A 27,438-nucleotide genomic window follows, 5' to 3' on the forward strand; every position below is an offset into this window, starting at 1 on the left:
TTATCTTGGAAGGACCATGACAATTTATTTGAGGAACTGGTTTGGCTGTTCATCAGCGCATGTGGAGAACAAACAAATAGGAAATAACTTCTTACGTCTATACAGCAGTTACCAGGAGAAAATTAAATGCTGCCAATCATTTGGCAGCTGTCAACTAACAGCTGAGCCCTTCTCAGATTAAATTATGGATTCAAAAGTACTTCAGACATATTCACAAGGTAGAACTACTGGCCTTCACATTGGAAATATACATTAAGTTTGGCAGTGGGTCACTGTGAGACCTATCACTGTGGGATCAGGACTTGTAATGTAAAGCCAATTAACTCAACCTTTCAACAAGTTGTGGTATTACTGTATAAATTACAGCAGAGAACTAGAGGGGTATGATAGTTGTTTGTTTCCTGTTAGATCATTTTGACCTATCATTAAATATAATGGACTGGACTGGAGAAAATCTTGCCCTGAATATAAATCATGTTGTAAGAATAAAATAACAGCTGATTTTAATTGAGTCTAGCATTAGAGGAATCCCCATGTGCATACTCATAACTTGACACTGCAGTAATCAGAATGGCAAACTTAATTGTAAAATAATGATCCTGAGCATGCTATACAACAATGAAAGTTAATTGTGAGTTGTTTAAAAGAACGTATTGGGTGCCCAGAAAACCACAATCAAGAGAGAAGGTCACACTTAGTTAAGAAAAGCAACCTGGCTTTGAGGTAAAATGAAGAAATGCACAACAAATGCAAGGAAGTGGAAAATAGCAAATGCAAATCAGTATTCAGTCCTGAGAGACTGCTGATAAGAGAAAGAGAATGAAACAAGGAGAAGTTTCTGGCTAGCACCATTAGGGACAAAAAGATGAAAGTGGGTTTGTGGCTATTTAATTTTAAAGAGTATTAGAAGCAAAAGAAATCCTAACAGTGGTCTTGATCCATCACTATATAGAAAGGCAGAGTTGCCAATAATGTAGAAATGAGAAAAGAATTGTCTGGTTTGTATTGGGAAAAACTGAAATGATCTATTTCTATGATCTGATCATGAAGTAGTTCCTTCCATCCTAACAGCTACAAAGAACATGAAAGAGTGGCTATCAAAGCTATATCTTTAATTGAGTGAATCCAAATGACTCTTATTCAAGGTTTTTAAGAGAGCTGGTTGAAAAGCAAGCTCTGTTTGATCTTCAGTAAGTATCGGGACACTGAGGGCAATACCAGAGGACTGGGAAAGAACTTATGCTATGCCTGTTGTTAAAAAAGCAGAATGAATAGGGTGACCTGGGTAATGCACGTCTGTCACTCTGACGTTGGTTCAGGACACTGTTGGCCTACCACTCACAGTCGTAGTGCACTAATTAAAGAAGAACGTTTTTAATTTGGAAGGAGTTCAAAGAGGAGCCAAAAGATGATCAACGATCTGGGAAATACATCCTGTAGTGAAAGATTAAGAGCTTTCAAACAATTTATAATGTACAAGATGCTTTGATCATAGTCTGTAAGTACTTACCTGGGCAACAAAAGGTGACCAAAGACAGTTGATTCGAGCAGACTTGGATATAACAAAGCTAAACAAATTCAGATTTGAAATCAAGTGCACATTTTTAACAGTGAGAGTAAATAAACAGTGTAACAAGTGACTAAGGGTTAAGATAGATTCTCCATGACTGGAGATATTGGATGCATTTCTTAAAAGTAATCATAGTAATTAGTAATACCATACAGGAATTAATTCCAGGAAGTTCTATGGCCCATGCTGTATAGCACAGCTGACTAGATGATCACAGCAATCCCTTCTAGACTCATAATCTATGAATCAAATGCATTGAATGTTTTCATATTTCATACTTCATTTTGCAGCATGGTGCCACTGAGTCTGCAAAATGCAATGAAAGCTCTATACAAAAGTGTGACCAAAATCGGGAGCATTGGAAATGTGTGGGGTTCTCCCCCAAAGTGTCCTTATTTCACGACGCAGTTTATAGAACAGCCTTTGTTTCTTAAGTGTTTTCAAGGACAGAGTTATTTATGTGTAGACGCGGGTGGTCTCCTGTCCAATGCTCTTAACCACTGCATTTGGGATGAATATAGAATACTTTTGGACAGGGGTCAGCTTGGCAGTTTAAATTACAAACAGATGTTTGGCCACGTTAGCCCCTGCACAAACTAACACACCACAGCCCCTCTGTTCTTAATTCCAGTCCGTTCTTTTTATTTAAAAAGAGTAACATATTAAAATAACCATCAGATGTAGAAACCAAAGCACTTAAACAAAACCCCAGAGTTTGAAGAACCTGAGTCTCTGTGGAGGCCAGACGTGCGCACGGCTGCCAGTGTGGCAGCCAGGCCTGACCCCCATCACAGCGTGCACCCTCCCCATCGATCATGCCTGAAGGACGCTGGGAACATGGCACGCAGGAGCCACATGCATCCGTCCCTTTGCTCTCAAGCAGAGATCTTGGGGCTCTTATTACAGAGAATGCTGTTTTGCATGCCATCTTAGGAAAATTATTTTTTTATTGTTTGGAGTATAAAAGTAGAACTAAAGATACATTGTAAGTGGGGTGCGAAAGTGTCCAGTGCTTGCCAAACCAACTAGGTTTTAGTCCAGCTAAAGAGCTCCAGTTAGGTTTTGGCCCAGCTCTGCCATCTGACTCTGTGCCAAGTTACCTAAATTCTCTTTGCTTCAGCATCTGAAAAATGGGGCTAATGATACCAGCCTCTGGAAAGCAGGTCTGTGGATGTAAAACACTGTTTCAGCTATGTAATATAAATAGTTCGGATATGAAATTCTGCATTACTGGAACACTCATGAATTCAGCAAACAGTCACGTTTCTAGAAGATAGTGTGAGATTTATATTCCTTCATGCCTGAAAAATTTCAGTATCTGGAGGAGTTTCAGTGCTCCCTCCCTTCCATAGTTTGGGTATTGGGGAAAAAACAAAGCAAAAAAGAATTACCAACAACCTGGAAAAGCCTGCCAGCAAAACTTGTTTCTGTGTTGATGGCTCTCAACAGATTTTCTGGCATCCCCTCTCTACCCCACAGCTACAGCTAGGAAACTAAAATGCCAGCTTGTGCTAATGTTTGGAGTTTCCTGGAAAGCAAAAAAGTCAAGCAGGCACTCGTGTGACTGGGTATTTGCTGTGTAAGCCTGGGTTACAGCCTGTCTGCAGAAACAGTAAACTCTTTCAGGGCCTGTGGCGCGTGCCAGCCTGCTGCTGCATCCATTTGCAGAGTGCCTGGGTGCAAGCAGTATCTGGTAGGTTCACTGGCCAGTAAGTTGATTTATTTTTCATTCTATGTCTATTTAAATATGCAAGCATAAGAAATACAGAAGTTACTTGTTTGAATGACATAAGGTGTTGATATGAATGTTAAAAATGGAGGTGTATATGTAAAGGAAGATAGAAGTTGTCTAGGCATGTCAGAATAGCTTAGCTCATCTACTCTCTCTATCCAGCAGTGGCCACATCGAGATGCTTCACAGAACGGGGCAAGAGCCTTTTGTGTGTGTCATTCAGACCTCCAATAGCTTATCCTAACTAGAGGTGTTCACATCTTTTCAGTCTGTGATATACTGCAAATATCACTCTTGGAATTCACATATAGTTTAATATTAGTCTTAAAAACTGTCTTGTGGTGAATGCTGTAGTGTGGTTTGAATTCTCAAATTCTCTTTCCCTGTACGCAAGAATAATTCATTTTAATGTGTCATTGTTTTAACTCTCAGGTTTTTTGTTTTATTTTTGCATTTAGTTGTACCAAGCCATTTAAGGTAGATATTCAACATCCCCTACTTTAGTGTGGTTGTCAAAGGGGAGTGGAGTTACAGCAACACTATGCTCAGTCATTCACTGGGCAGGTTAAAATGTATGTGGCAGAATAGGTGTGAGCCTGTGATTAGAGTACCTTCCTTGGGGTGTCTTCTCATTTTCCTCTTTTTTGACTCAGTGTAGAACCACGGGAGCTATTCTGACCAAAAGCCAGAATCCCTGTAATGGAAAACACAGCAAGGTTCATAGGTTTAGCCATTTGTTATTTCTGTTATTCTTGGGATTCTTATGCTGATAAAACCAGTAGTAATATGCCAATAGTAATATGTACACATGGGACACTGTCAATAGCATGGAGTTCATCAGGATGCCACTTACTTAAATATATTAATCTTTCCTTTAAAGGCAGGAGAAAACCCAGGAGTCAGTCCGTCCAGGCACACACTGCTTTAAACCAAAGGCCCCCTGCTTCAAGTCACTCCGGACCAATTGTAGAAAGCCGCCAGCCTTTCATCCAAACATCTACATCTGCCCACGAAATTGCCCAAAGGCTTTCTAGTAGTCAGCTGTCGTTCCACAACTCGGCAACATCTGTGTTTTCCCAGTCCCCTGCTGTTCCTGTTGCTGGCCAGCTGACTGTGCAGGACCGAGCTGCGGCAATGCTCAGGTCCAGTCTGGCCTCTTCCACCAGCTCAACTCTCAGCCTTCTGTTCGGCAAGAGAAGTTTTTCAAGTGCTTTGGTGATTTCTGGGCTCTCAGCTGCAGATGGAGGTAACACCAGTGACACCCAGTCATCCAGCAGTATGAATATTGCCATGGGTCCATCTGCTAGAGCAGCAAGCCAAGCAACTCGGGTAAGGCTGAAGCCAAAATAGCAGTATGAAGCATGAGCTACTGTACTGCTGTCCTATCAGGTTCTTGAACTGTCCTCACCACTGTTTGGTTTCTTCCTTCTCACTGGTCAGAAAATAGTCTTTTCCAAAACAAGGTCAGGATTTTGGTATTTGTTTTGGATTTTGCTGCATCACAATGAAAATGAGACTAATGTTAGTGTCTATATGAGAGTGATGTATTTGTAAGTAATTGACAGACTGGCTGTTAAGCATGTATGTGAAATTACAAACTGGGGCAAACACCCTCTTCCTTTCACTCAGACCAGGGACTTAAGTCTCCACTTTCTGCAGCCCAGGTGATGAGTACCATCAAAAGCAGACTAAATAGCTCCTTCCTTGCTTGCTTAGGCTGGACTTAATTATTTGTACAGAGGAATGGTCCCCACTGAACAGTGCACTTGCTCTGTCCCGCGCTCTGACCAGAAATTCAATCCAGGACCTGAAAACCTTGTTGCTGAAAGGGTTAGTCAAAGGAAGTATTTCCCAAAGGAAACCTGCATGCCCTGTGATTCAGCATTTCCTAACAGCAAAACAGTACACACAAAGAACTTCCAGCCCCCCTCCCAGTTCTATTCCCATCTTTCCTGGAAAATTCAATGCACATACTAGTGTTGTTGTTTTATTGTCTACTTAAGTATATTTATTTAACTTGGGTTGCCATCAGTTGCTTTCCTGAAGTTTGAAACTTTTACCTCAGCACTACAGAGCAGTAACATGAGAAGATGGACTAGAGATAAAGGGCAACTGCAAGTAGAGGTTGAGTGACAACATAATTAAGACAGACTTTCACATTTGGCCTATCAAAATGGAAACCAAATTGGCAACAGGGGAAGACTGTGGGTAGGGAAAGTCCAAAACACTTTTCTGCTACTATCATTCCGAACTGTGTATAACTTCCCTAATTTTCAAAGAATTCTCCAAACCTCAAGTGAAAAAAGCTTCTTAGCCTGTGTGTATTTTGCTCTCAACCCAAAAATACCTTGTCTGGTATAGTTCCCTGGAGTTTTGCCATGAACTTCAACAGGAGTTGACGGAACATTACTCATCTGGGTCCAATCCTGCTTCATTTCTCTAATGAGCATTAATAATATTTCTACATGTACAGCTGAACATATCAAATGACAAGGAAGAATTCCAACTCTCAAGAGTTTATAGCCTAATTCACAGGAACTCGGCCAGTCTGCAATACTGAGTACTAATGGTAGGATTCACCTCGTCTAACTTTAAGCCATCTAAAATTTGGGCATGAAGTCTCAGTAGATTGTTGGTGTGGCCTCTGCGTTCAGTGGAGAGGACGATCCACTTCATCCTTACAGCTGTCAGGAAGAAATCTTCCCCTGGGACACTCGTATCTCTCTGCCAACCATTGACAGCCTAGATGATACACTAAGACTACATGGTTAAATTTAGATGAGGCGAGTCCTGGCCAAAGTAACTGCTCAGAGTCCAGGTGCCTATCTGATTGAAAGTGATAAGGAGGAAGTGTTTTATTTAAACGTTAACACAGCAGTTCTGGAAAGCTTTTATACTAATGGACTCCTTACAATGGGGTGACGCTGCGCATAACATTTTCAGACTGATAATTGCATTCCAGTTTTGATGAAAAGGTTTCTTTGTAAGTTGGAGTTAAAATTTGGTGTATAAAGCAAGCCCCAGAGCAACCCGATTTAACTTCTTAGCAGTCAGCCCTGCTTGGAGCAGAGGTTTGGACTGGATGACCTCCAGAAGTCCTTTTCAATCCAAATGATTTTACAGCTCTCTATACATGTACATCTGTGGTACTAAACCTCTAGCTCCTGGTCTGCTTTTCTTTCCAAATTTATGCATTACAGAAAGAGTGACAAGTACCTCTTCAGAAGTCCCTTGTGAATAATGCATGTTAAGAATCCCATGCAGTTTCACAGAATGACATTCCTAAATCGATTTTTAACTTTTTTCACCTGCCACTTCAAAAAATAGCTGAAGTGTTACTTAGAAATTTCCTGAACTAGTTGACTTTTTCTTTCTTTCCTTCTTTCCAGCAACTCACCGAGACCTGTGAAGCAACCGATGCCACAGAACCCAGACCACAGCGGGCGGCAGATCCGGCCCACGCCATATTCCTGGAGTGCCGGAGGGCCAGCCAAGAAGATATGGCCCTGGAAGACACCGCTTCTCAGCAAAGCCTGTCTGAGGAGCAGTAAGGAGTACTCCTAGCACAAGGGCCACGCACTTCTTAGAATTAAATAACGACAAGAGTTAGGTCAGGGAGCTGCACGTGGGTTTAGGTTCTTTCAAATGTAACAAGCAACCTCCAAATGTTTATTTTTTTAACTTCTACACAAGAATACTATGGGACGGATGTTCTTCAGCTAAAGGCGTTGGCATAGGTAGGGTTGGAAGATGTCCTAAAAAACACACCGTGCCACTTCATCTCAGGTTCTTGTAAATCGTAGAACAATGAATACAACCTATTTAACGTTCCTTCCCCAGAATGGTTGGAATCACGAATGAATACAGTGGGAAATATTAATACAACTCAGTGAAAAGCACACAAGACATCTCTTTCCTGCCATAACTAAACTGCTGATTGCATGCAAACTAATTGGCATTTGATATATAACATATAGCAAAAGGCAACTTTGAACAGAAGCAATGAATACGTAAAAGGACAGTACAACACGTACTGCAACATTAGAGCTAAATCTGATTTTTTTTTTCCAACAGCAAATCTCCTTATTTTTTGTTTAACATGTTATGCAGGTGGTAATTCTGAATAGCAACATAGCATCACAGATTGATATACTGCATGCAGCCATATTGAAATATTGTGTGAACGAGCCATGCTACACAGATTAACAAAAGTCAAATGTGAGAAAAGAAAGTATCCAGCGCATGGAAAGCCTTCGAAGCATATGATGCACCTTATTTGCAAAGAAAGCAGCTTTGCAAAACCAGCTGCTCCTAGGTATTATCTCATGCTCCTGTTTGGTTTACAGCAGTGTTTCTCAAATACCAGGCAACAGCCCCCTTAGGAGTTGCAAAAGGGCCCAGAGGAATCCTCCTCAAGGACAGGAAAGTGCAAAGCAGGCTGGAATTATAGTCTGGAAGTCTTTGTATTAGGAAGGGAACAGCTAAATGCCTTTAATTGCTGGACACAGCTCAGTGTCCATAAACACTTGTAGCCAGTAATTACAGAGCATTCTGATTTCCCTCCCCCAAAGAAACTGAGCTGCTGCCAATTTAATAGTTGCATAAAGACAGATGATGCAAAAAGGGAGGCCACGCTTTCACAAAGTTTGAGAAACACTGATTTACAGGAATGCATGACTACTTTGGAAGCCAAAAGGCTACAACAAATCCTTCCTCTACTATAGCATCTAAACACACATGCGCCTGTTCCCCTCATTCTTTTTTTTTTTTTTAATTAAAAAAATTGCAGCTATCAGTGTCTTGCTGTTCCTCTTTACTGTAACTACCATAGATTGTTTCTAATTCTCAACACAATGATGTGCAGCCAGGCTTTCTTGTCCCAATTAACAAGAAAGATTTAACAAGAGATGCTGTAGCTAAGTCTCATTACTGTTAGGAGATACACAGTTGCATTCTGAGCTTCCTACTGTGCCACACAATATTATAAGTAGTTGAACTAAGTAACACCTAGTGAAAATAAAATGATCCAAGTATGTTTTGTGTGGCAGCAGTTTTTGGGTTTTTCTTTTTTATTTTGAATTGTTTTCGCTTGCTTTCTGTCTTATGGAATTGAGAAATCTATTGTTTTTCTTTCACTTCAGATCTTGATGAATTGATTATTTATAAAGATCAGCACAACCTAGGCAAAATTCTGCTTGTGTTTGCAAGGGCAAAAGCAGAGTATTCATGTACAGCCCTGAGACACATGGTCATCAGTGCAGTTTAGGCCCTACTGTGTCCCCTCCAGCATCCAGGTGTGATGCAGAACAGGAAATTGAATTCAGCTGCTCCCTTCTGACCATTTCTGGAAGATCATGCCTCTCCTCCTACCACCCTGCTCATGAAATGCTTCATTACAAATGAAGGATGGAGGTTATACAGGTCAGTTGGAGGGCTCTTAAGAGCCACCAGCCCCATTTCTGCCTTGGGTGGGAGCCTTTGCATGGAAGTCTACTAAGATAAACCATCACTGCTTTGTCTTCCTAAACCCTGCCTTGCATGGAAGCAGGGCAAACAGGCAGCTGTAGAAAGCACTAAAAACTTTCCCATGTTCAGTTAGCCTCACTTAGGCCTCCAGTTTTCACATCTTTAACTTAGGTTTGAATTCATTTCCATCAAAAATAAGTCACTCCAGTAGTCCCAGTCAACCTAAATTATTCTATGTATCCAACTCAAGCATACTAAACCAGATCAGGAAACAGGTGGAAAAATCCTTCCAGTGGCAAGCTGTTTTATCTGCTTGGCACAGACCAAGGCCCAGCACCACATCTTCTGTAAGAGACACATCTCCACGGCTGCTGGTACTTCACCCTAAGATAATGCAGCTGCCTCACAGTTCCTGACTTAGTTCAAGCCACCAACCCCTGGAGCATAACTCCTTGGGGACAGTAGTGTGCCATGAAGTCCAGCCTCCTCCTGCACAGGGCGGTTGCCAGAAAAGGCACATCCTAACTCCTTTGTTGAGGCACAGCGTGCAAGATCCAAAAATTACTTTCTTTTGGTAGCCATGTATGACAGAATTTTTATTTTGCCTTGAAGTTGTTACTGTAGCATAGTGGGTTGAAAAAAACCAAGAGTGACCATTAACAACAGTAACAAAGACAAAAAAATAAATCCAAGATGACAGCACAAACTCTCCCACATTACATTTCTCCATAATTTTGGAGAGAGTCTGCTATTATTAATAAGACACTTGCTATATGCAGTGTTTTTAAATATGGGCCAATCCTACAGAATAGTCAGACATGGTGGTGAGAAATAAAACCTGCAACTAGGTATGAGGCTGTATTCATTAAATGCATCTTGGACCTCCCCCCCATGTTTGCATGAGGTAGAGATAGACCTGATTATTCTGTACATGACAGAAGATGCATTTAAGGCTCTGATGCACACAAAGCTAACAAATAGGTACCTAATCTAACAGGCCTAATTTCAACAGTAAGCTGCTCAGAACAGCTCTGCGTCGTACAAAAAGTCACCTGCGTCTGTAGGAATGCTATTCTCAGCACCAGTGTCTATAGATACACAAAGGCTTTAAGCCGTACTTTCCATTCCTGAAAGACCTAAGCAGCTTGATACTAAAGCTCACACACAAGGGAGTACTTCAGAGTTGCAAGATGGAGGTACCTGTGACACCTCAGGAACCCCACTTGTTGGGCAGTTTTGGGCTCTGAATGAAAAGCAAAGGCAACTTTCACTGCTTTTAAGTCAGCTGCAGCACTGATAATAGGTTTCACAATGCTTAATGCTATTGTTGAAGCTTGGCCCTGAAGTTGCTCAGGCTGAACAGTTTGCCTGCCTTACCTGTCTGATCTCTTACCAGAACTGTGATGCAGGAAGGATGGCCACCACCAACACATAAGTACCTTTCATATGCAGTTCCATTTTGTGTCAGTTTTGAAGATTCAGGTGCTATGCTTGAATTTTTCCAGAGCTGCAGAGGCCACTTACTCAGCAGGGGCTGAAGGCAGAAGCCTGCCGGATGCTCGTTCAGCCAGCCCAGAACCTTCTTGTTTCTACAACCTGAAAGCAGTGACACTCCCGTCTCACTAGCAAGCTGAATGCATCTGTCCTGGTTTCAGCTGGGATAGAGTTAACTGTCTTCCTAGTAGCTGGTACAGTGCTATGTTTTGAGTTCAGAGCGAAGAATGTTGATAACACTGATGTTTTCAGTTGTTGCTCAGTAGTGTTTAGACTAATGTCAAGGATTTTTCAGCTTCTCATGCCCAGCCAGTGAGAAAGCTGGAGGGGCACAAGAAGTTGGCACACGACACAGCCAGGGCACCTGACCCAAACTGGCCAACGGTGTATTCCATACCATGTGACGTCCCATCCAGTACAGAAACGGGGAAGTGGGGGGCAGGGATTCGCCGCTCAGGGGACTGGCTGGGTGTCGGTCGGCGGGTGGTGAGCAATTGCACTGCGTATCATTTGTACATTCCAATCCTTTCATTATTGCTGTTGTCATTTTATTAGTGTTATCATTATCATTATTAGCTGCTGCTTTTCTGTTCTATTAAACCGTTCTTATCTCAACCCACGGGTTTTGCTTCTTTTCCCGATTTTCTCCCCCATCCCACTGGGGGGGGGGGAGTGAGTGAGCGGCTGCGTGGTGTTTAGTTGCTGGCTGGGGTTAAACCACGACAGCATCCTTTGTGGAAATCGGGCACTCAATCCACAAGAGCATTTGGTGCATGCGGTTCTTTCACAGGAATGTCAGAAGGGACAAAGAGATGGAGGCCCTACCTGCTTCCCCCCAGCTTAACCCCAGATAACATGACCATTGCTGAAAAGAAACAGGGAGTGATTTTATCCACCCTGGCTCAGCAGGGCCCTCACAGCCAGAGAGGAACACATACAGTATAGCAGGCTACAGGAAGGAGGATAATGAGTATATGGTAAAACAAGCACACACAGAGTACTTCAGCCCTTGCATTAAATGTGGGATACCTACCCCCCCTCCCATTTTGTTTTTTTCCTAAACTTTCCTTTCACTAATAGGCTCCTGTTTACATCATACAGTAAAAGCCAGGTGCTACACTCCTAAGGGTGACACATGGCACGAAGATCTGGTAAAAGGACTTTTAGTAACATTTTACCAAAGCCAACCACAGGCTGCTGAACTGCTCACATCCACCAGGTACGCTGGCAAGCCTGGCCTTCAGCCCAGCTGTTTCCTACCACAGCAAGCAAGGAGGAAACAGCGATGGGCGCAAGATGCAAAGTTAATTTCCGTTCATCAAAAAATACAAATGCTGGAGGTCCTGCTGTTCCCTCCATTTTGAAGTGTCATACAAACTTTTTATATGTGAGGAATGGGAGTTCTCATTGAAAAGTCTCACCTCATTCCCAGAAGACAGAAAATCTTGGCATTCATTGCATTTGAGACAAATGTTAACAAAAAGGACTTACCAGTGTGAGTCTTCTTCCCTCAACAAGATGGCCAGATACTCTCATCTCAGTATCTATGAATGACATTCTGAAGCTATTAAGTTCTTAGGAGTCTCTGCGCTGTCATTCACAGCTTTTAAAAAAAGCTGTTTATTAGAATAAAGCGAGAAATGTCATCTGCATTTGGCTCCAACCCACCAACTGACTGCTCTTCTCTTGCTGGGGAATTTAAGTTAACGATTAGCTGAATTTTGTGCAGCTCACTTTAGAAGATTAGAATTACCAGTGAAATTCTCCACCATGTAATAATCATCTTCTCATCAATGCATATTTTTTAACCACCCAATTATTGCCATATTTAGATTACTCCTTGGATTGGGAGCTGGTATTTAATTACAATGTTTCACTAGTGCTTGTACATCCTTAAATCTGCAACGCAGACATACTACTTACAATTAACTTTGCAGTAGGTCCAGTGTTAAAGATTCACCTCTCTCATTCAGCCTTCTCAAGAGTTTTACAAGTCAAAAATTGTCTAATGCATGATAAATAATGCAGGCCCTGTTTATTCCATGCTGTGCGCAATTTTATGTTGGAATTACAAGCCTCCTTGCCAAAAACATCCTTGATTCTCAGGCTTCGAGAGTAATTGGTACCTCATATTCTCCCCTTTCTTGCACCAATTAAAACCTGCAGGTGCACTAATATTGTCATCTGGAATCTTGCTGGTACATCAGAGGTTATTTTCACCAAATGTGTGCTATTAGTAAAATCAGCCCATCAGGGGAATTGTGAATGCTCTGTTTGTTGTTACAGTGCTCTCAAGGCCTTCCAAGTATTTTACTAGTGCAAGACCAGACAATAAATTTTTACCTCTAAAGTAAACACAGGGTGTCATAAAAACTAAGTTCAGTTGGAAATATTACTTTCTCACTCACTCAATGTATATTTGAAACAGGCGAATCATTTTTTCAGGATTGTCTCAGATTTAAAGGCCAGACATGACTGTTAAGGTCATCTAGGATCTCCTGCTGAACACAGGCCACAAAATTTCTCTTTATTTCTCTTGAAAAGCACTCTAGCTCAGAGAGAAGATGTGCTTAAAAAAAGAACAACAACAAATTAAAGACTCTCAGCAATCTTGAGATAGGTAGCAGAAAGCAAGAGCCACTGCTGTCAGTAGCAAAAACACCCTTTGATTTAAAAGGGCCGATACTTCACTCACAGTTCCAGTGAAGGAAAAATCCACCTCCATTTTGGAGGTTTTTCCAGTGACTAACTACCCTCACTACAAAAGGTCTTCCTTGCACCATGAGACAATGGCCTAAAACTACTATAAGCACACCGGTCAAAAGTTCCCCAAACTTGTTGTTATGATTCTTTTTCCTTTTTTTCCAGTCTATTAAATCATGAGACTACAGTAGGCATCATGGCACTATATGCAGAGCAATGTATCTACTTTTATGAGGAACAAATACCACTTTAAGTGATGAACTCACAGCAATACTGGCTGAACTGGAATTTGGAAAACTGAACTCTGCCATCACTCCTGAAGGAACTCCCCCACCCAGCATCTACAGAGAAGTGTCAAATATCTCCATTTTATTTAGCTTTAAAGGTCGGTCCTCATTTAAGACTCAACTGCAGTCCCTCTAAAACCTTTCCAGACTTTAGATAATTATTTAATCTTTGAAAGAACTATTATTTTGCAGCGTATTTTACAGGTTAAGAGACTTAACATTGGAACAGTAGGACATCCAACACTAAAGTGCAGAGAAGTTTCTGTTTGAAAGTCTATGGCACATAGCCCTGAAAAAGATTACTTTGGTCCCAAGTCCTTCACCTCTAACAAGGCATCTTGTCTGAGTAAGATGCCTGAAGTAATTAAGGGACTAGTGATACCTTCAGGGCACAGCCTCATTTTGCAAAAAGCAGCCAGGAGCTGTACATTCTCAAAGGAGTGGGACCCTAAGAGGAATTCTCTTTTTCCTAAATATGATGGAGACGATACTACCATCCAAACGGATGACGATACTACCATCCATACGGATTTAGGCAGAATGATAGTGTAACAGGGCAGTCGGGGAACAAGGCCATGGCATGTACCTCCTACCATCTGTGGAGGAGCAATGTTTGTACCAGACCCTCGTTCTGAATACAGGAAAGAGAAAGGACATTCCCTCCATGCTCCCAGCTGTTTTGAGGGCACCTGTAAAAATGCCTGTCCCCATCCAGACCCTGACAACTTTGGGTGTCACTTTTACAGAAATAAATAACTAAAATGATATTTGAAAGTGCCTTGAAACAGTTTGCTCATTTTAACAGTTGCTGAACAGAACAGAAAAAAGTTAAGAAACAAGTGAATTCTTAACAACTTTTTACAGCCAGAGATGACTATAAATCATACAATGAACAAGTGTGCACCTGAGAGGGAATTCTGTTTTCACAACATGCAAAACTGATTAAGTGGTAGCACTTTTCCTGAACACATTTGCACACCTCGTAGGGAAACACATTGTGTAATACTCTCAACACTTCTTATTTCACCATTAACCATTAAGCATGTACAGAATTGAATAAGGAAAAAAAAGCCAACCAAACAAAAAGCATCAATAAACATAAGAGATTGTAAAACCCATACAGACAAATGCAGTATTAAGTCAATCCTGACTTAATAAATTCTGCATGCAAAACACAAGTCAAGATTTGACTGAATTTCATGGACTTGAAGATTTATATATATAATTTTTTTTTAAGGGGCTGCGAGGCAGGATTGCCATCAGAAACATTAAAATAAACCCAAAATGCAGCCCTCTTATCAACTACTGTCTGGGCCACTTAGGAGCGGGCAGAGTTGGTTATTTTTCCTCCTGAAGTGGCATTCTGTAAAAGTCACTTGGGACTACAGGAAATTTCCTTGAAATTCTAGATAACCCTTCTTACACTGCAACTGGAGAGAGGGGTGTCTGGGCTTAAGGGGAAAGCATCTGCTTGCTCCTTCTACCTCATGAATTGTCAGCACCCATGCTGAAACACACTTGGACACACCTAAGCTGGGTCACCAACAGCAAAGATATTTCTACATAAATCAGGCAGAGCACACATATATTTTGGGCAGGGTTCTGTTCTCTTACACCAGTTTCAGATACTGAATTGCTCTCTAGGCAGAACAGTCCACACTACACTCTGAAAGACTAAGATCTCAAACAGATTTGACAGTTAATTTCTTTTATATGGTGTAACTAGGATCAGAGTCAGACCACCTAACTTCTAACACCCAGATTAGAACTGGATGTTAACTACACATCTGTTCAATTATTTTGAATGGATCAGCTTGTGAACTGAATAAACAAGAAAACTGCTATCTCATTGTCACATTTTAGAGTATTACCAGCTTTACCTTGCTTACCCTGAAGGCTCCAGTAAAGCCTCCAGCGGCTAAAGCAGGAAGGACAGACTCTAAAACACTCACAAAATGTTGTAATGTTTTGTTAAAATAAAAGCTTTAGCATTTACAGGCAAGAAAAGGTCTTCATTTTCTGCAGGATTCTACAGCTGCCAAGATGTCTTGCAAAATGCTGTTTCTGTTTTCCTTACTAACCTAGAGAAAGAGAAATTAAAACTGATGTAATTTGATGAATAACCTCTGTACCAGTGTTTACTTCAAAAACATACAAAGCAGAAATTCAAATGCATTTCTCAGTGGAGGAATGTGGAGTGTCAAACACCTGCTTTCTTCTGCTACTGAGAACACAATAAGCTAAACCCACAAACCTGCATATGTAATTGAATATTCAGTCATCTTTTTGATTTAATTACCCATGGTATTTTGCAGTATTATTCAGGGCTTGAATAACTACCAAGAATCACTCGAAGAACCAGCATCTACTTTTGTCATTACTAGAAATCCTTTTCAATTACCAAATATAATTTTCCTACTATAAAGCAGAGTTCTTATGCCTTCAGTACTTGAAAGAGTTGTATTTATTAGGATGACAGATCTAGTAAAAAACATCTGCAACAAAAAAAATTAAAACAGGCTTAGCGGCGCAACTCTGTGTTCTGTGAAACCTTGGCATTACAGGACAGAAACACCTTGAAAAAGACAGACGACTACTTGAGAAAGCTGGGGGGCTTTTGTAGCACACTGAGGTACGCCTTTGGTTGACCAATCCGTGGAAATGTTGGGCTTTAAGACCAGTACATGTGAAAATCCATATAGTTCAGTGTCCTGTCTTTTGCTGGCCCCATCTGCATTGCAGCACATGCAGATTACTGTAAACTGCCAAGCAAATGCTAGCACTTGCTAGTAAGCTCAGGTCCCAGGTGCAGCAATGACAGAACACAGAGCTGGAGGGGGGCGAGGTGCATCTGTGTGTGTGTGTAAATTACTCCTTCTTGATAGACCTGGTCCTGAGACAGAGCCCACCGACCCACAGTGTCATGCATTACTAACTCCACCAAATCTGTGGAGATAGCTGGGGTGGTGAAAGAGTTAAAAAGCAATTGTGAACTGTCACCAAAAGCCTCATTTTAAAAAGCCTAAGAAATTTTCCCCACTGTTCAGATCCCTGCAGAGAGGGAAGGAAGAAATCAAAGACAGATGAGCCAAAAAAAATTAAGGGCTTTCATATTTTTAACAAAGTTTGGGAAATGCTGTTTGACAAGGAAGGAGAGACACCACACTATGCATGGCATAAAACTCTCTACCAGCAAGGCTTCACGGCATTCCCTGTAGCTGCATTTAAGATCTGAGCACAAGGGCTTGTGTCCCTTCCAGTACTACAGTCAATACCAAACAGGAGAAAGTAGTAGTATTATTATTATAATTTTTAAATAGATGACAGTACTACCTGAAGAATTTGGCCCTAGGAGCCTACTGCTATTTAGTCACAGACAACCTATCCAAATGCTGGAGACCAAGAGTGTAAAGCCTAGAGATGGTGGTCTTACCTACACCGCTTGAATTCAAGAGAGCAGATCAACATGGGAAGAAGAAAAAGTGACATTAAAAAAAAGGAAAAAAAAAAATAAAGAAGGGAATGAAAGGGAAGATCTGCCTGAAAATGCTGCTGGTTTTATTGAGTATCATTCCAAGCACATTATAAAATAAACAGAAAACCCCACAATAACAAAGAGAGCGAGACAACAAAGAATGGAATTGCTCTTCAGTAAGGCTATTGAGAGACCCTAAGGTAAACAAGGCACAGAGCATCAGAGCATAGATCAGCCAAACTCTAAATCTCACAGCAAGTGTCCTGATATCCTGACTTTCAAAGGACCTTCTGAACATTTAATAGCCCTTCTCACTGCCTCACAGCCAACAAAAACAGTACTACATTTTATCTATCCCTTTTCCATACCTACATGCCAGAAGTCCGCTGAGAGCAGCAGCGAGAAAATGCCAAGTGCTGGGAAACTTTCACAACTGTTTTACAAAGGCTGCTCGATAGATATAAGTCTCTTCTTAAGATCTCGAGACTTTCTGTGCAGGCAGCTTTCCCAGAAAGAACAAATCTCCCAGTATCTGTACTGAATGTTCAAACAGATGCACAGATTTTTAGACAGGGAGTTTAAAATAACTAAGAGTAGATGCTGCTTATACTAAGCACTTAGGTAATTTGGAGGAAACTACCACCTAGACTCTAAGCAGGCGATAGTAGAGGACAAAAGCTTTCTTCCCCTAACTGTTGAAGTACTGTCAAGGAAACCCCTCTTGTACAGTCTGTTCAAATGGAACCTTTTCTTCTTCTGATGCATTTAACTATTTATTTTCTTTCTTAAAAGGCATATGCAACCAAACTTCACTTTCATGGGTTTCATGGAAGCAAATTTAATAGATGGGAAAATGGGAGAAAATGAGTATGTGCCAGCTACTAAGGATAATGTGATCCTATTTATGACACCGTGTCTGCAAAACTACACAGACCCAGGTGGTGCAAAAAGAGCCTCTGTAGTTTCACTGGAAAGTTTAGTTCTCAGCAAAATGGAATTGAGCAACAATGGAAAGAAATGTGTTAAATATCAGAGTTCCTATCATTAAGTGCTCTAAACATACTAAATTAAACATTTGGGACCAAATCCTCAACTGCCTTTAGGGCATCTGGGCCCATTTACACCAACTGAATACGCTTTCAAGACAGAAGGGACTGTAAAACCCCAAACATCTGTCTCTATGCTCTTAGAATCAAACATCAGGACTATCCTTGTGACACCGAGAGAAGGATGAGAAAACTCTACTGAGTTACCTGAATGCAGCCTAACTCCACATTAAGTGACAACGCAGGCAGAACTTTTTTGAAGGGTAGCCTCCTACTTCTGCACACTTCCAGGCACCATAAAAGTTAGTAAGAAATTGCTGACCGTGAGCTATTTGGGCACTCCAGGTTCTCCCCATGCCACAGCCCTTGAAGAAGCTGGTGAGATCACATAGCTGGTGATCCAGTATTTACTTCAGCTAGTAACACCTCTGACTCCCCACGGACAGGTTCTGCTCCTGCTCATGGACATGTTTTAACTAGCTGGGAAAGAGCATGTAGTGTGTCACTGGAGCAAGCGAGACAGATGCTCCCCTGCATAAGATTAGCATAGTAGGTCTCTGCCACCTGGGAACTATTGCAGTTTGTCACACATTTCACACTCATGCTTTTGGCTAACGGATTCACCAGAGAACTATTTAAACAAAAGAAACCTGCACATCCTAATCTCAGCAGCATAAACAGGATGGCTCATTTTTTTAGTAAAGTTTTTTTTAGCTAGAGAAAACATTGCTCCAATGAAATTTACAGGAAGACTTTTGCTGGCTGTAGTCAGTACTTGAGGGAAAGATGTATCAACAGACTGATACAGCTAACAAGCAGGGGCTGAGTGGCACATACCCTCAGAACATTACCTGATAAAAAGAGGCAGCAGAAGCCTCAAATGCTTCCTTGAAAAGCCAAATGCTGTTTTCTAGCACTCTGTTTCCTCCCTTGAGAGGACCAAACACACACTATTGCCTTGCCATGACTGCAGCCTAAGCACCGAATGACTGTTACTTTCAGTGAGGCATTCTCCATCCCCTCTTTCCCAGTCATACCACTGTAAAGCAAGTCATATAAAATTCACATTCACATGCATCCCTGTTCAGTAGCCTGACAACACACACATCAGCTTGTCAGTGGGAAACCTGGGGTTTTATCTCTGAAAGGAATGGTAGGAGTTGAATTCTTATGTGAGGAAACGATCTTCTCTCATCTTTGCTCCTAGGATTGCTTTAGCACTTAATTAAACAGGCATTTAATTTAAAAACCAGAAATTGAAGATGATGATGGGACCACCAACTAAAAGAAAGCTGAGGAACTCTTCTGAGCACTGCAGTTTTATTAATCTCACTTTGAAGAGGAAAAAAGAAGATGGAGGCTTTGCTTTCTCTGCAGTAATTAAGATCATTCAGTATGAAGTTGTTGAGATAGTGTTTTTTCCTTCCTCATTCACTTAGATGAAAACAAAGTAATCATTCTCACTGTGACGTGCATCTGATAAAGAATAGGCTGCAACAGTATACTGCTCTACAGCATATTACCCCTGTTAGTAAGCCAGGATGTGTAAATCCCACTTACTGAATTTATAGAGATACACAGCTTTATTCTCTACTACAAACAGTACAGACTGAGCAGAAAAATAAATCAAAGGAGGTGGGGTTGCGTTTAGCTTGTTTTTGTGAAGCATCCAGGACACTTACAGACGTTAAGAAAACCTCACACATGTATTCCTGTGAACGGGCTATGTTTTGTTGTAGTAAGTTTTTGAGAACCTCCCTGTAACTGCTCAGAAATGCACTTTGAGGCCCTAATATTCTGAAAATTATGTCTGTAAAAATAACATAATGATTTCCAAAATTGGTTCACTGACTCCAGAGAAAGTACACTCCGTTTACAAGTGTCTTTCTTCTAGAAATCATTTCTGCAAACTCCACTGCTGCCTTTTTTTTAATTTTTTTTTTTATTGAGTATGATTAGTGGTAATACTTCTGGAAGCCAATCTGGAAAAAAAAAAAAATCTGACTGTACTTTAAAAGATTTAACTCTTAGGAGTAATGAATACTTATATGGCAATAATACTACAGCAAGAAAACCTTTTAAAACAACTATATCATTACTTCTACAGCCCCTCACAAGCAAAGCCAGCTGTGTGAGACTGCTACAGTAAGCGCCAAATGTGATTTTTTTTTTCTAATAAGGTGAACACCTGCCCATTAAGAATAAAATGGAAACTAAAAAACTTATTTTATACAAGCTACCCACAGCTATCAATTGGTAGTAACAATTAGATTTTAAACAGAGCCAAATACAAACCAGCAACCCAGAACAGAAGGCTCTTTAAGGATATTAAATATTACTCACGTTGAACACTTTAACATCTTTCCTACTTCTTATTTCTTCAACAAGATCCAGTGGCTTCCCCTTAGGTATTGGAATAGTTCCAAGCACCACGGTCCCTGAGCCAGTCAGTGTTTGACGAACAGCTTGAATAAAAGGCTGGCTGAAGAGTTCCATTTTACCGATCTCATCTATGACACAGATTTTTTTCTCTGCATCACTGCCATGGTTTACCTGTGGAAAAGTGCATCAAGAGACTGTAAACAACACAGGACAAGCAACAGAAATAATTCCTATGCTAATAAAATAAATACCTCCAAAAGAAATCAATTCAATTGTAATACTGGGGAAAGTGGAAATCAGAGCTGCTGCTGGTAACTGACAGACTTATAAATCCATCATTTCTATTTCAGCACAGATTTTTTGAAAGATGAAAATGTATGTACAGCATAAATACCAACTGCAATAGGAAATATCCATAATATTAGTTTTTCTTAAAAGCAGAATTCTCATAATGGTCCCATATGACCTATTTGACAATTAAGAACTGCACTTTGCCTACTAGCAGCACTCAATCGATCTGAGGGACACCAATTTTTCAAAACATCACTCTTCCCAACAAATTATGCATTTAGAATACATTAATATCCACACATCACAAGTATTAAAAAAAAAGACTCGCATTAAATCTAGATTTGGAAGTTTATCCTCTTGTGGCTGGGTCACAGGACGGTCAAAACTAGCATTTCTCTCAGAACAACTAGTTTTCTTCAAAGCTATGTGAATAACAACCAAGCCATTTCCAAGCCCCTCTCACATCAGAACAGTCATCCTCCATTTCTTTGTTGAGATATAGCTTATTCTATAGTCCTAGGCATCCCCCTGGATCACGGGATAGGCACCATACTAAAGATTAACCACATTTGGGGCTTGTTTGCTTTTTTCATGAAATGAATACTGTGCCAAACAGTAACGTGCTGCAGACTTCTGTGAGCAGCAGGGAAGTCTAGGAGAGAACATGGGTGATTGCCACTCTGGGAAAGGCAACTTGGAAAGTGGAGGAACTATTCAATACAAAAGGAAGTGCACTGCCTACCCTCTCTTGGTAAAAGTAACCGAGAACTGTACTCCATTATTTATAGAAGTGAGGAGGAAATAATAAACTCAAGTCAAAACATCACTGTAGATCCATGGATATATACCAATACCAGCCATATTATACAGAACCTAAAAAAAATGGAAAAAAAAAAAAAATAGAAAAGTTTTCCCTTGTGAAGGCAGAGTATTTGCTTCTGGGAAAGTGGAAGAACTGTATAACATGCATCCTAATATCTTTTCAAGCTAAGTCCCTGCTGAGTAGCTGTTTTATCTAAATTCCTTTCATAGATCAGTGAGCTAAAAAGCCAATACTAGTCACTAGGTCACACATTGAGAAACAGAGCATTTTAATGTGAAAGAAAAATCCTCAGTCCTGCCTGGTGAAGTTTCCAGAACCAGAGAGATGATCCATTGTAGGATCTACCCCTGTTCTCACTGGAGTGAATGAGATCCAAGCCTTAAGAACTGAAGCTGTCCTCAAGACTACATGGGCACATGCCCACTCCATGCTGCTCTCTGATCAAACCAGACCATACCTATGACTCTCCTGCCCTCATTCTCCATTTGTCTCTTCTTGTTTCAGTTCTGTGATCTTCCTCACTCACCTCCTCTCCCATTTTGTGCCACCTACATGCATGACCAGATTCCCACAAAACTGATTAACAGCGCTTTCAATGAGAACAGGGTCATGCACTGTCCGACCCTCCTGGCCCCTTTTCTTCTTCTCTTCACTCTCTTGTACTTGCAGAAAGCTATATAACAACCAGAAAAATTCAACACTGCTAACACCCTTCTAGCAAGATCTCTCCTGGACTTCACATTAATGCAGCAGTAAAAGGATTCCAAGTATAGCACTGGCTTAATGAAGTCTTTTTTATTAAACTATCCTTCTACTTACTAACATAGTAATCAAGTTACAGTGAATTAAGCATATAAAAATTTCCCCACTTTATTCATATTTCCTTTCTCCCTTGCCCCCAACATCTTTGCTTCCCTACTCTCAGACTTTAATATTCCTTGACAAAAGCAAGAATCAGATCCTCAATCTCATTTTTGCTCCTTGCACCTCTTTGTTTTTTTGTTCTTTTGAAGTTCATTAAGAAGTCCCTTCTTCCTTGGCCCCTTGAGCTTTGGCAGTGTAGAAAAATCACAATAGGATTTTTTCAGTAGTACAGTTCAGCAGCAGCTGCACACTGTTTGTGATATGTTATTGCCAAAATCAGATCTGTTCTTGTTCAATTTTGGAGAGGGGAAAGGTTGGGGTGAGAGATAGCAAGGAGAAGGAAAAAGGCAGTAACAGAATGTTAGGAGAAGGATAGGAAAAAGACTGTGGGGAAAGTCTTGTCACAGTCAAAGCACTCCTTGTGCAGCAGGCTAAATCCCGAATTATTAGGCTGCTATTATCAGTTAAAACCTACCAGTCTGCAGGTATTTACACAGTGGTAATCAAAAATAACCACTGGATTCAAGAAACAAATGCTTCTACTGGAAGAAGATGGAAATCAGAGCAAGAGGGAAAAAAAGGCTGTAAAGAAGATGAGCAGCAGCAAAAGCCTTTTTCTTGGACCCACTGACTCCACCCAGTTCTGCATGGTAAGCCACTCGTACATTTTTGTTTGCTTTCCAATATGCAAGACAGTGGCATAGGAAGAAACTTCCTTTTGGCTATCTCAGTCCAAGGAGGTCCTGCTCACAAGACAATGTCAGATCAAGAATGAGAGGGGATTGCAATCTCTCCAATGCCACAATAAGCACAAGAGAACAAGCCAGACTTGCCCCTCCAGCTTCCTGATCAGGAAGTCAATCAGAATCAGCAATACCCAAGAAACAGGCCATTTATTAATATCAAAAACTAGTGCTCTAGAATGGCCTTCCAATAACAATGATTATCGTAAAGTATCCATTTTTCAGCAGCTTTCATAGAATACTCACATTTCTCAGCATAGGTAGAACCAACTGCTCGAATGAAACAAGGTCTACAACATACTGTCCAACCCGATATTCACGTCTTGAAGTAGAAGAATCAGAACTGAATTTGAAAAAGAGATACACAATTCCTTCTAAGTAATGAGTTTAGTGAGAACACACTGCAGTCATTTCAAGTGGATTTATGAGAAGTTATGCTAGTACATCAAATCCCTTTAGTACTTCTAAGAAAAGGAAAGAAACTCCGTAAATCATCCATTAAGTCACATTGCAGATAGCATACTTTCAGATAATAAATATAGCATAAGCTACCTTCACAACTATGTAAGGTCAAATTTGAACAGTGTATGGAAGGACAATGGGATCTAAAAGCCAGCAGGTGTATTTACACCAAAATTAAAATACATGCCTGCAGTTCAGATCTTTGAATTTGGTAATGTGACACTACAGACATCATCACAGCAGTAGCCCAAACCTCAGTATAGGCTGCAAAACCCTTGAATGATCTTGGAAAAATCACACTTGCATCATACTATCCCAGGTGAACCTCCTTTTTTAGCAGTATGCAAATTATTTAGTCAGATCAACTATGTCCAAATGACGTGCTACTGTCACACCTGGACCTAGACTAAATTTTGCACAAAGCATGAAAAGCTAAGTCAGAGACTGCAAGCCCCTTTGCACTTCAGTGGCCCCCCTCTCAGTGGGGCTCTGAAACACTCTTTTTCTTAAAATTCACATGTGGGTTTTGTGGGCCAGTCAGTGGCTCTTGAAAACAATGTTATATGCAATTTCCCTTTTATTTTCCACTCCTGTCTCCATAAATTAGCTGGTAGAAACAAAAAATCTTCCTTCCTACCTACAATAAGCTACTTACAGTATCCCAAATACACTTGGCCTCACAATAAAAGGCTCAGCAGTGCTTCCTCTCTGTCTGATGTAAAATAGGCAGTAAGAGAAAACACCCTTCCCTAGCACATTTTCAATATTTCACTATGCAACAGAGACACTGCCTATATACACAATACAGGTATCAGCCAGAACACGAGAACTGAACAAAAAACCTGACCGTGAGAGTTGTACGTGTGCTGGAAATCACCTTCTGGTGGACCGTTTAACATGCCGACAAACCGGAGCAGAGGCATAAAACAGTAAGCCACTTACAGTTATTAAAACCTCAGTACCTGACTCTAGATAAAGGTCCTCGTTTTCCAGACAAAGTGACAACATCAAATCCTGTTCTCCTGCCACCTTCTCTAACTTCCTCTGTGTAAAATCCATCAATGGAGATGCCTGAGGATTTTAGAGCTTGAGTGACTTTCTGGATCAAAGTAGTCTTTCCAACACCTAAAAATAAAGAAGAAATAAAAAGCACACAGGATTAGTCTGCTGCACTGAAACTTCATTTTTAAACACCACAGTAATGATTCGGTTCAGCAGGAACATTGATTACTTCTTAAGTTTGCAAATTGGTTTTCTTAAACAGTAGGAAAGGAAAGAATAGAAGCACCTTTTGAAGTTCATCCTGTACTGACACTGTAATGTCTTACTAGCCTTTAAGAAGTATGTCTACAGTGAAGGCACAACAGAATGGTACAACTATCCCAGGCTACCACTGAACTTGTTAGTTTAGATAGTGCGCAGGCAGGCCACAAAGCTTGCCCCAAGGCAGGTAAATACACGAAAGCCATACTGTTACACAACTGATATCCAAGCTAGCTGGAATACTGACTGATGAATCTCCCTTTCTACCACTGCTATTCACTACTTTTTAAGAACAAAGCTGAGTTCATCCCCCTTTTAGATCATAAGGCCAAAGCTGACTGTTATTACCAGGAGCCTAACTGGCACAAAGGACGCACTACTTCTATTGATGTCCTAGAAATCAGAAGCACTCAGTGCCCCTGAGATATCAGGTCCTACATGGCAAAAAGTATTTCCAACAACAGAAACACGCTTATTATGGTAATTGAAGCAATAGAGGTTTTGACTAGATGCAGGGAAAAGCTTTTTTATTGTGAGGACAATCAAACCCTGAATGGGTTGCCCAGAGAGAGGCTAGGCAGTCTTCACACCCTTTGATGTTTTCAAGACCTGACTGGATAAAGCCTTCAGCAACCTGGTCTGGCCTCATAGCTAACCCTCCTTTACACCTCCTGAAGTCCCTTCTCACATGAATTATCCTGTGGTCCTATAATCCATTTTCTTACCCTAAGACAGACCCTTAAAACCCTCACCACCTGATGTCTCCTAGCACAGTGTGATGTACCTTCTACAATGTGAACGCTGGCCATGTTCCAGACATCCTCTCAGTTCCCACAATGGAGCTATTTCTTCTCCTTTGCCATTGTACAAGTACATCCCTTGATAATCTCCCTCTAAACTCAACTTTATCATCTCTCACAAAATTTAGTGTTATCACTTCATTTTTAATCAGTGCTGTAAAAAAAAAAAATCAGGAGATGGAAAACATCCTGCAGAATAAATCTTCAAATTCCCGAAGACAAGGAATATAGACCAAATGTGAGGTGCCTAAAGATGCTGGCAGAAATCATTTCAACATGCACATACCAAATTCCTCCCTTAGATTTTAAGCAGATTTAGGAACTACTTTCTTAACAGTCAATATCAACAGCAAAATATTCTGTGGCTTCAAGGGCACCTAGTCAAACTATTAAGCAAACTTTCCAAAATTGAAGCCAAAGGGATTCCTGGCATTTGAACAACAATAAAATGACAAACGTGGCACCATCAGTATCTACCATCTTTCTGAGGCCTTGTCTCTATAAACGAATTTATACTAATTTGGCTAAGCAGATTTGCTATCTCTAATTTGGTTATCTTCATTCAGTAAATTGCCAAAGAAAGCTAAAACAATCCAAACTAAGTTTAAAAAAGCTTAAAGTTATACATTTAGCTAATCAAGAAAGTACATTCAATTTCAGTTAAATGAACAGAGACAAGGCCTAAGCAGGCCTAACCTCCGTGTCTCCTGGAAGGCTGCCTTTATTTGAGTGGATGGAAAGACAGAAGCTCAGACTAGCAGTAGCATTTTAAATTAAATCCAGACAAGATGGGCATCTGCAAAAGGTGCACAAAAAGGAGAACTAGGCCCACTGCTTTACTTCCAGACCACAAAAGAAAGCTTTGCAATCACAGTAACTGCTTGCTTTCTTTATCAACCTTATAGTTCGACCCTCATAGTATATCCCATTCTACCTCCACAATAATCAGACTCTCCTACCATGATAAAATACTCCACCGCTTCAATCAAGGCCTGCCCGTCTGGGATACCAATTATTACCTTGTAACTGAGCATTACTGAGGTTGGAAGCGCTAAATCATGTTTAAATTACAGAAGAGATGAATGCTCAGAGATTATTAACGGCTGCAGTTTAACCAAAGCAGGATTAGCTGTCCAGGGTGTTGGTTTTGGGTTTTTTTCCCTCTCAGCACTGAACTGCAGAGCAGGAGCCAGGGACAAAGCAGTAGCATCTGGAAATGTACACGACATGGGACTGGAGAGAGCTAAAATGGAGTTTCATTAGGAACAAATTAATGAATGCAGCAGCCCTGACCTCCACAGGGGACACCCGGGGAGGGGAGCAGCTACAGGCCCACAGGCCGGCAGCCGGGGTTACCTCGCAGGCCGCTGCCGGGCCCGGTTGGAGCAGGAGGCGCTCCCGGGGCTCCACCACACGCCTGGGCCGGTGCTGGGACCCGCCAGCAGCTGCCTTCCCCCGGCTCTAAGCGCTTCACAGCCCCGCGCAGGGCGGCTGGCTGGGCCGGGCCCCAGCGGCCGCGCCGCCTCCCCTCGCCCCGCTCCCCGGGCTCCTCCTGCTGCCGTTACCTGGGGGTCCTGTGAGGAAAACGTGCTTGGACATGGCGGAGGGGAGCGGCAGCCCGCGCTCCTCCCTCTCCCTCTCCCTCTCCCTCTCCCTCTCCCTCTCCCCCACTCGACGCGGCCCGGCTGGCGGGATCGCCGCGCTGCACCGCCCCTTCGCTCCGCCCCTGGCTTTCGCCTTCTGCCTGCGGGGAAGCGCTGAGCGGGGGCCGTGCTTCGCGGGCGGCCGCGGTAACGCGGAACGGAGCTCAGCCGCCACCGCCCGCCAGGAAGGCGCCCGCCCCCCCGGCCCTGCCTGACATGGCGGCTCGTGTGGCCTTGAATGGCAGCGGCCGAGGCGCGTCCCGAAAGGGCGTCGGGCGGTTCCAGCGCCCAGGCAGGGGTTGGCGCGCTGAGCCCTGGCAGCTGCTGAGGGGAGCCCGGCCTCTCCTGTGGGGACCCCCCGGCGGAGGTTACTCCAAAGCCGCCCCGGGCAGGC

The 27,438-nt window shown here is 41.7% G+C and overlaps 2 protein-coding genes across 5 annotated transcripts in view; one reads left to right on the top strand and one right to left on the bottom strand.

Moving 5' to 3' along the window:
• Window positions 1-8,335, top strand: part of PCNX2 (pecanex 2) — a 164,927-nt gene extending 156,592 nt beyond the window's left edge. The window contains exons 33-34 of the mRNA XM_052805317.1: window positions 4,183-4,631; window positions 6,692-8,335. Of these exons, the coding sequence (XP_052661277.1) occupies window positions 4,183-4,631; window positions 6,692-6,853 (611 nt within the window). The 3' untranslated portion in view covers window positions 6,854-8,335. The remainder of the gene's footprint in view (window positions 1-4,182; window positions 4,632-6,691) is intronic.
• Window positions 1-27,038, bottom strand: NTPCR (nucleoside-triphosphatase, cancer-related). Of its 4 annotated transcripts, none has more exons than XM_052805320.1 (5): window positions 26,967-27,038; window positions 24,301-24,463; window positions 23,123-23,219; window positions 20,117-20,326; window positions 1-3,996 (listed from the first exon to the last, which is right to left on the bottom strand). In XM_052805320.1, the coding sequence occupies exons 1-5, from the start codon at window positions 26,998-27,000 to the stop codon at window positions 3,952-3,954; spliced, it is 549 nt and encodes a 182-aa protein (XP_052661280.1). In that variant the 5' UTR covers window positions 27,001-27,038; the 3' UTR covers window positions 1-3,951. The 4 variants fall into 4 exon arrangements, with proteins under 4 accessions (XP_052661280.1, XP_052661279.1, XP_052661278.1 ...); XM_052805319.1 differs by lacking the exon at window positions 1-3,996 and adding an exon at window positions 14,020-15,333; XM_052805318.1 differs by lacking the exon at window positions 1-3,996 and adding an exon at window positions 15,807-17,264.
• Between the last annotated feature and the right edge of the window lie 400 nt (window positions 27,039-27,438).

Source organism: Harpia harpyja, chromosome 13, assembly GCF_026419915.1.
Source record: "Harpia harpyja isolate bHarHar1 chromosome 13, bHarHar1 primary haplotype, whole genome shotgun sequence".
Classification (NCBI taxonomy): domain Eukaryota; kingdom Metazoa; phylum Chordata; class Aves; order Accipitriformes; family Accipitridae; genus Harpia; species Harpia harpyja.

Coding starts and splice junctions, on each gene's coding strand:
- NTPCR (XM_052805318.1), bottom strand. CDS start 27,000: ATGTCCAAGCACGTTTTCCTCACAGGACCCCCAG. Junction 23,220..24,300: donor GGACCTTTATCTAGAGTCAG/GTACTGAGGTTT, acceptor TTTCAAATTCAG/TTCTGATTCTTCTACTTCAA. Junction 20,327..23,122: donor TTCTACCTATGCTGAGAAAT/GTGAGTATTCTA, acceptor ACTTTTCCACAG/GTAAACCATGGCAGTGATGC.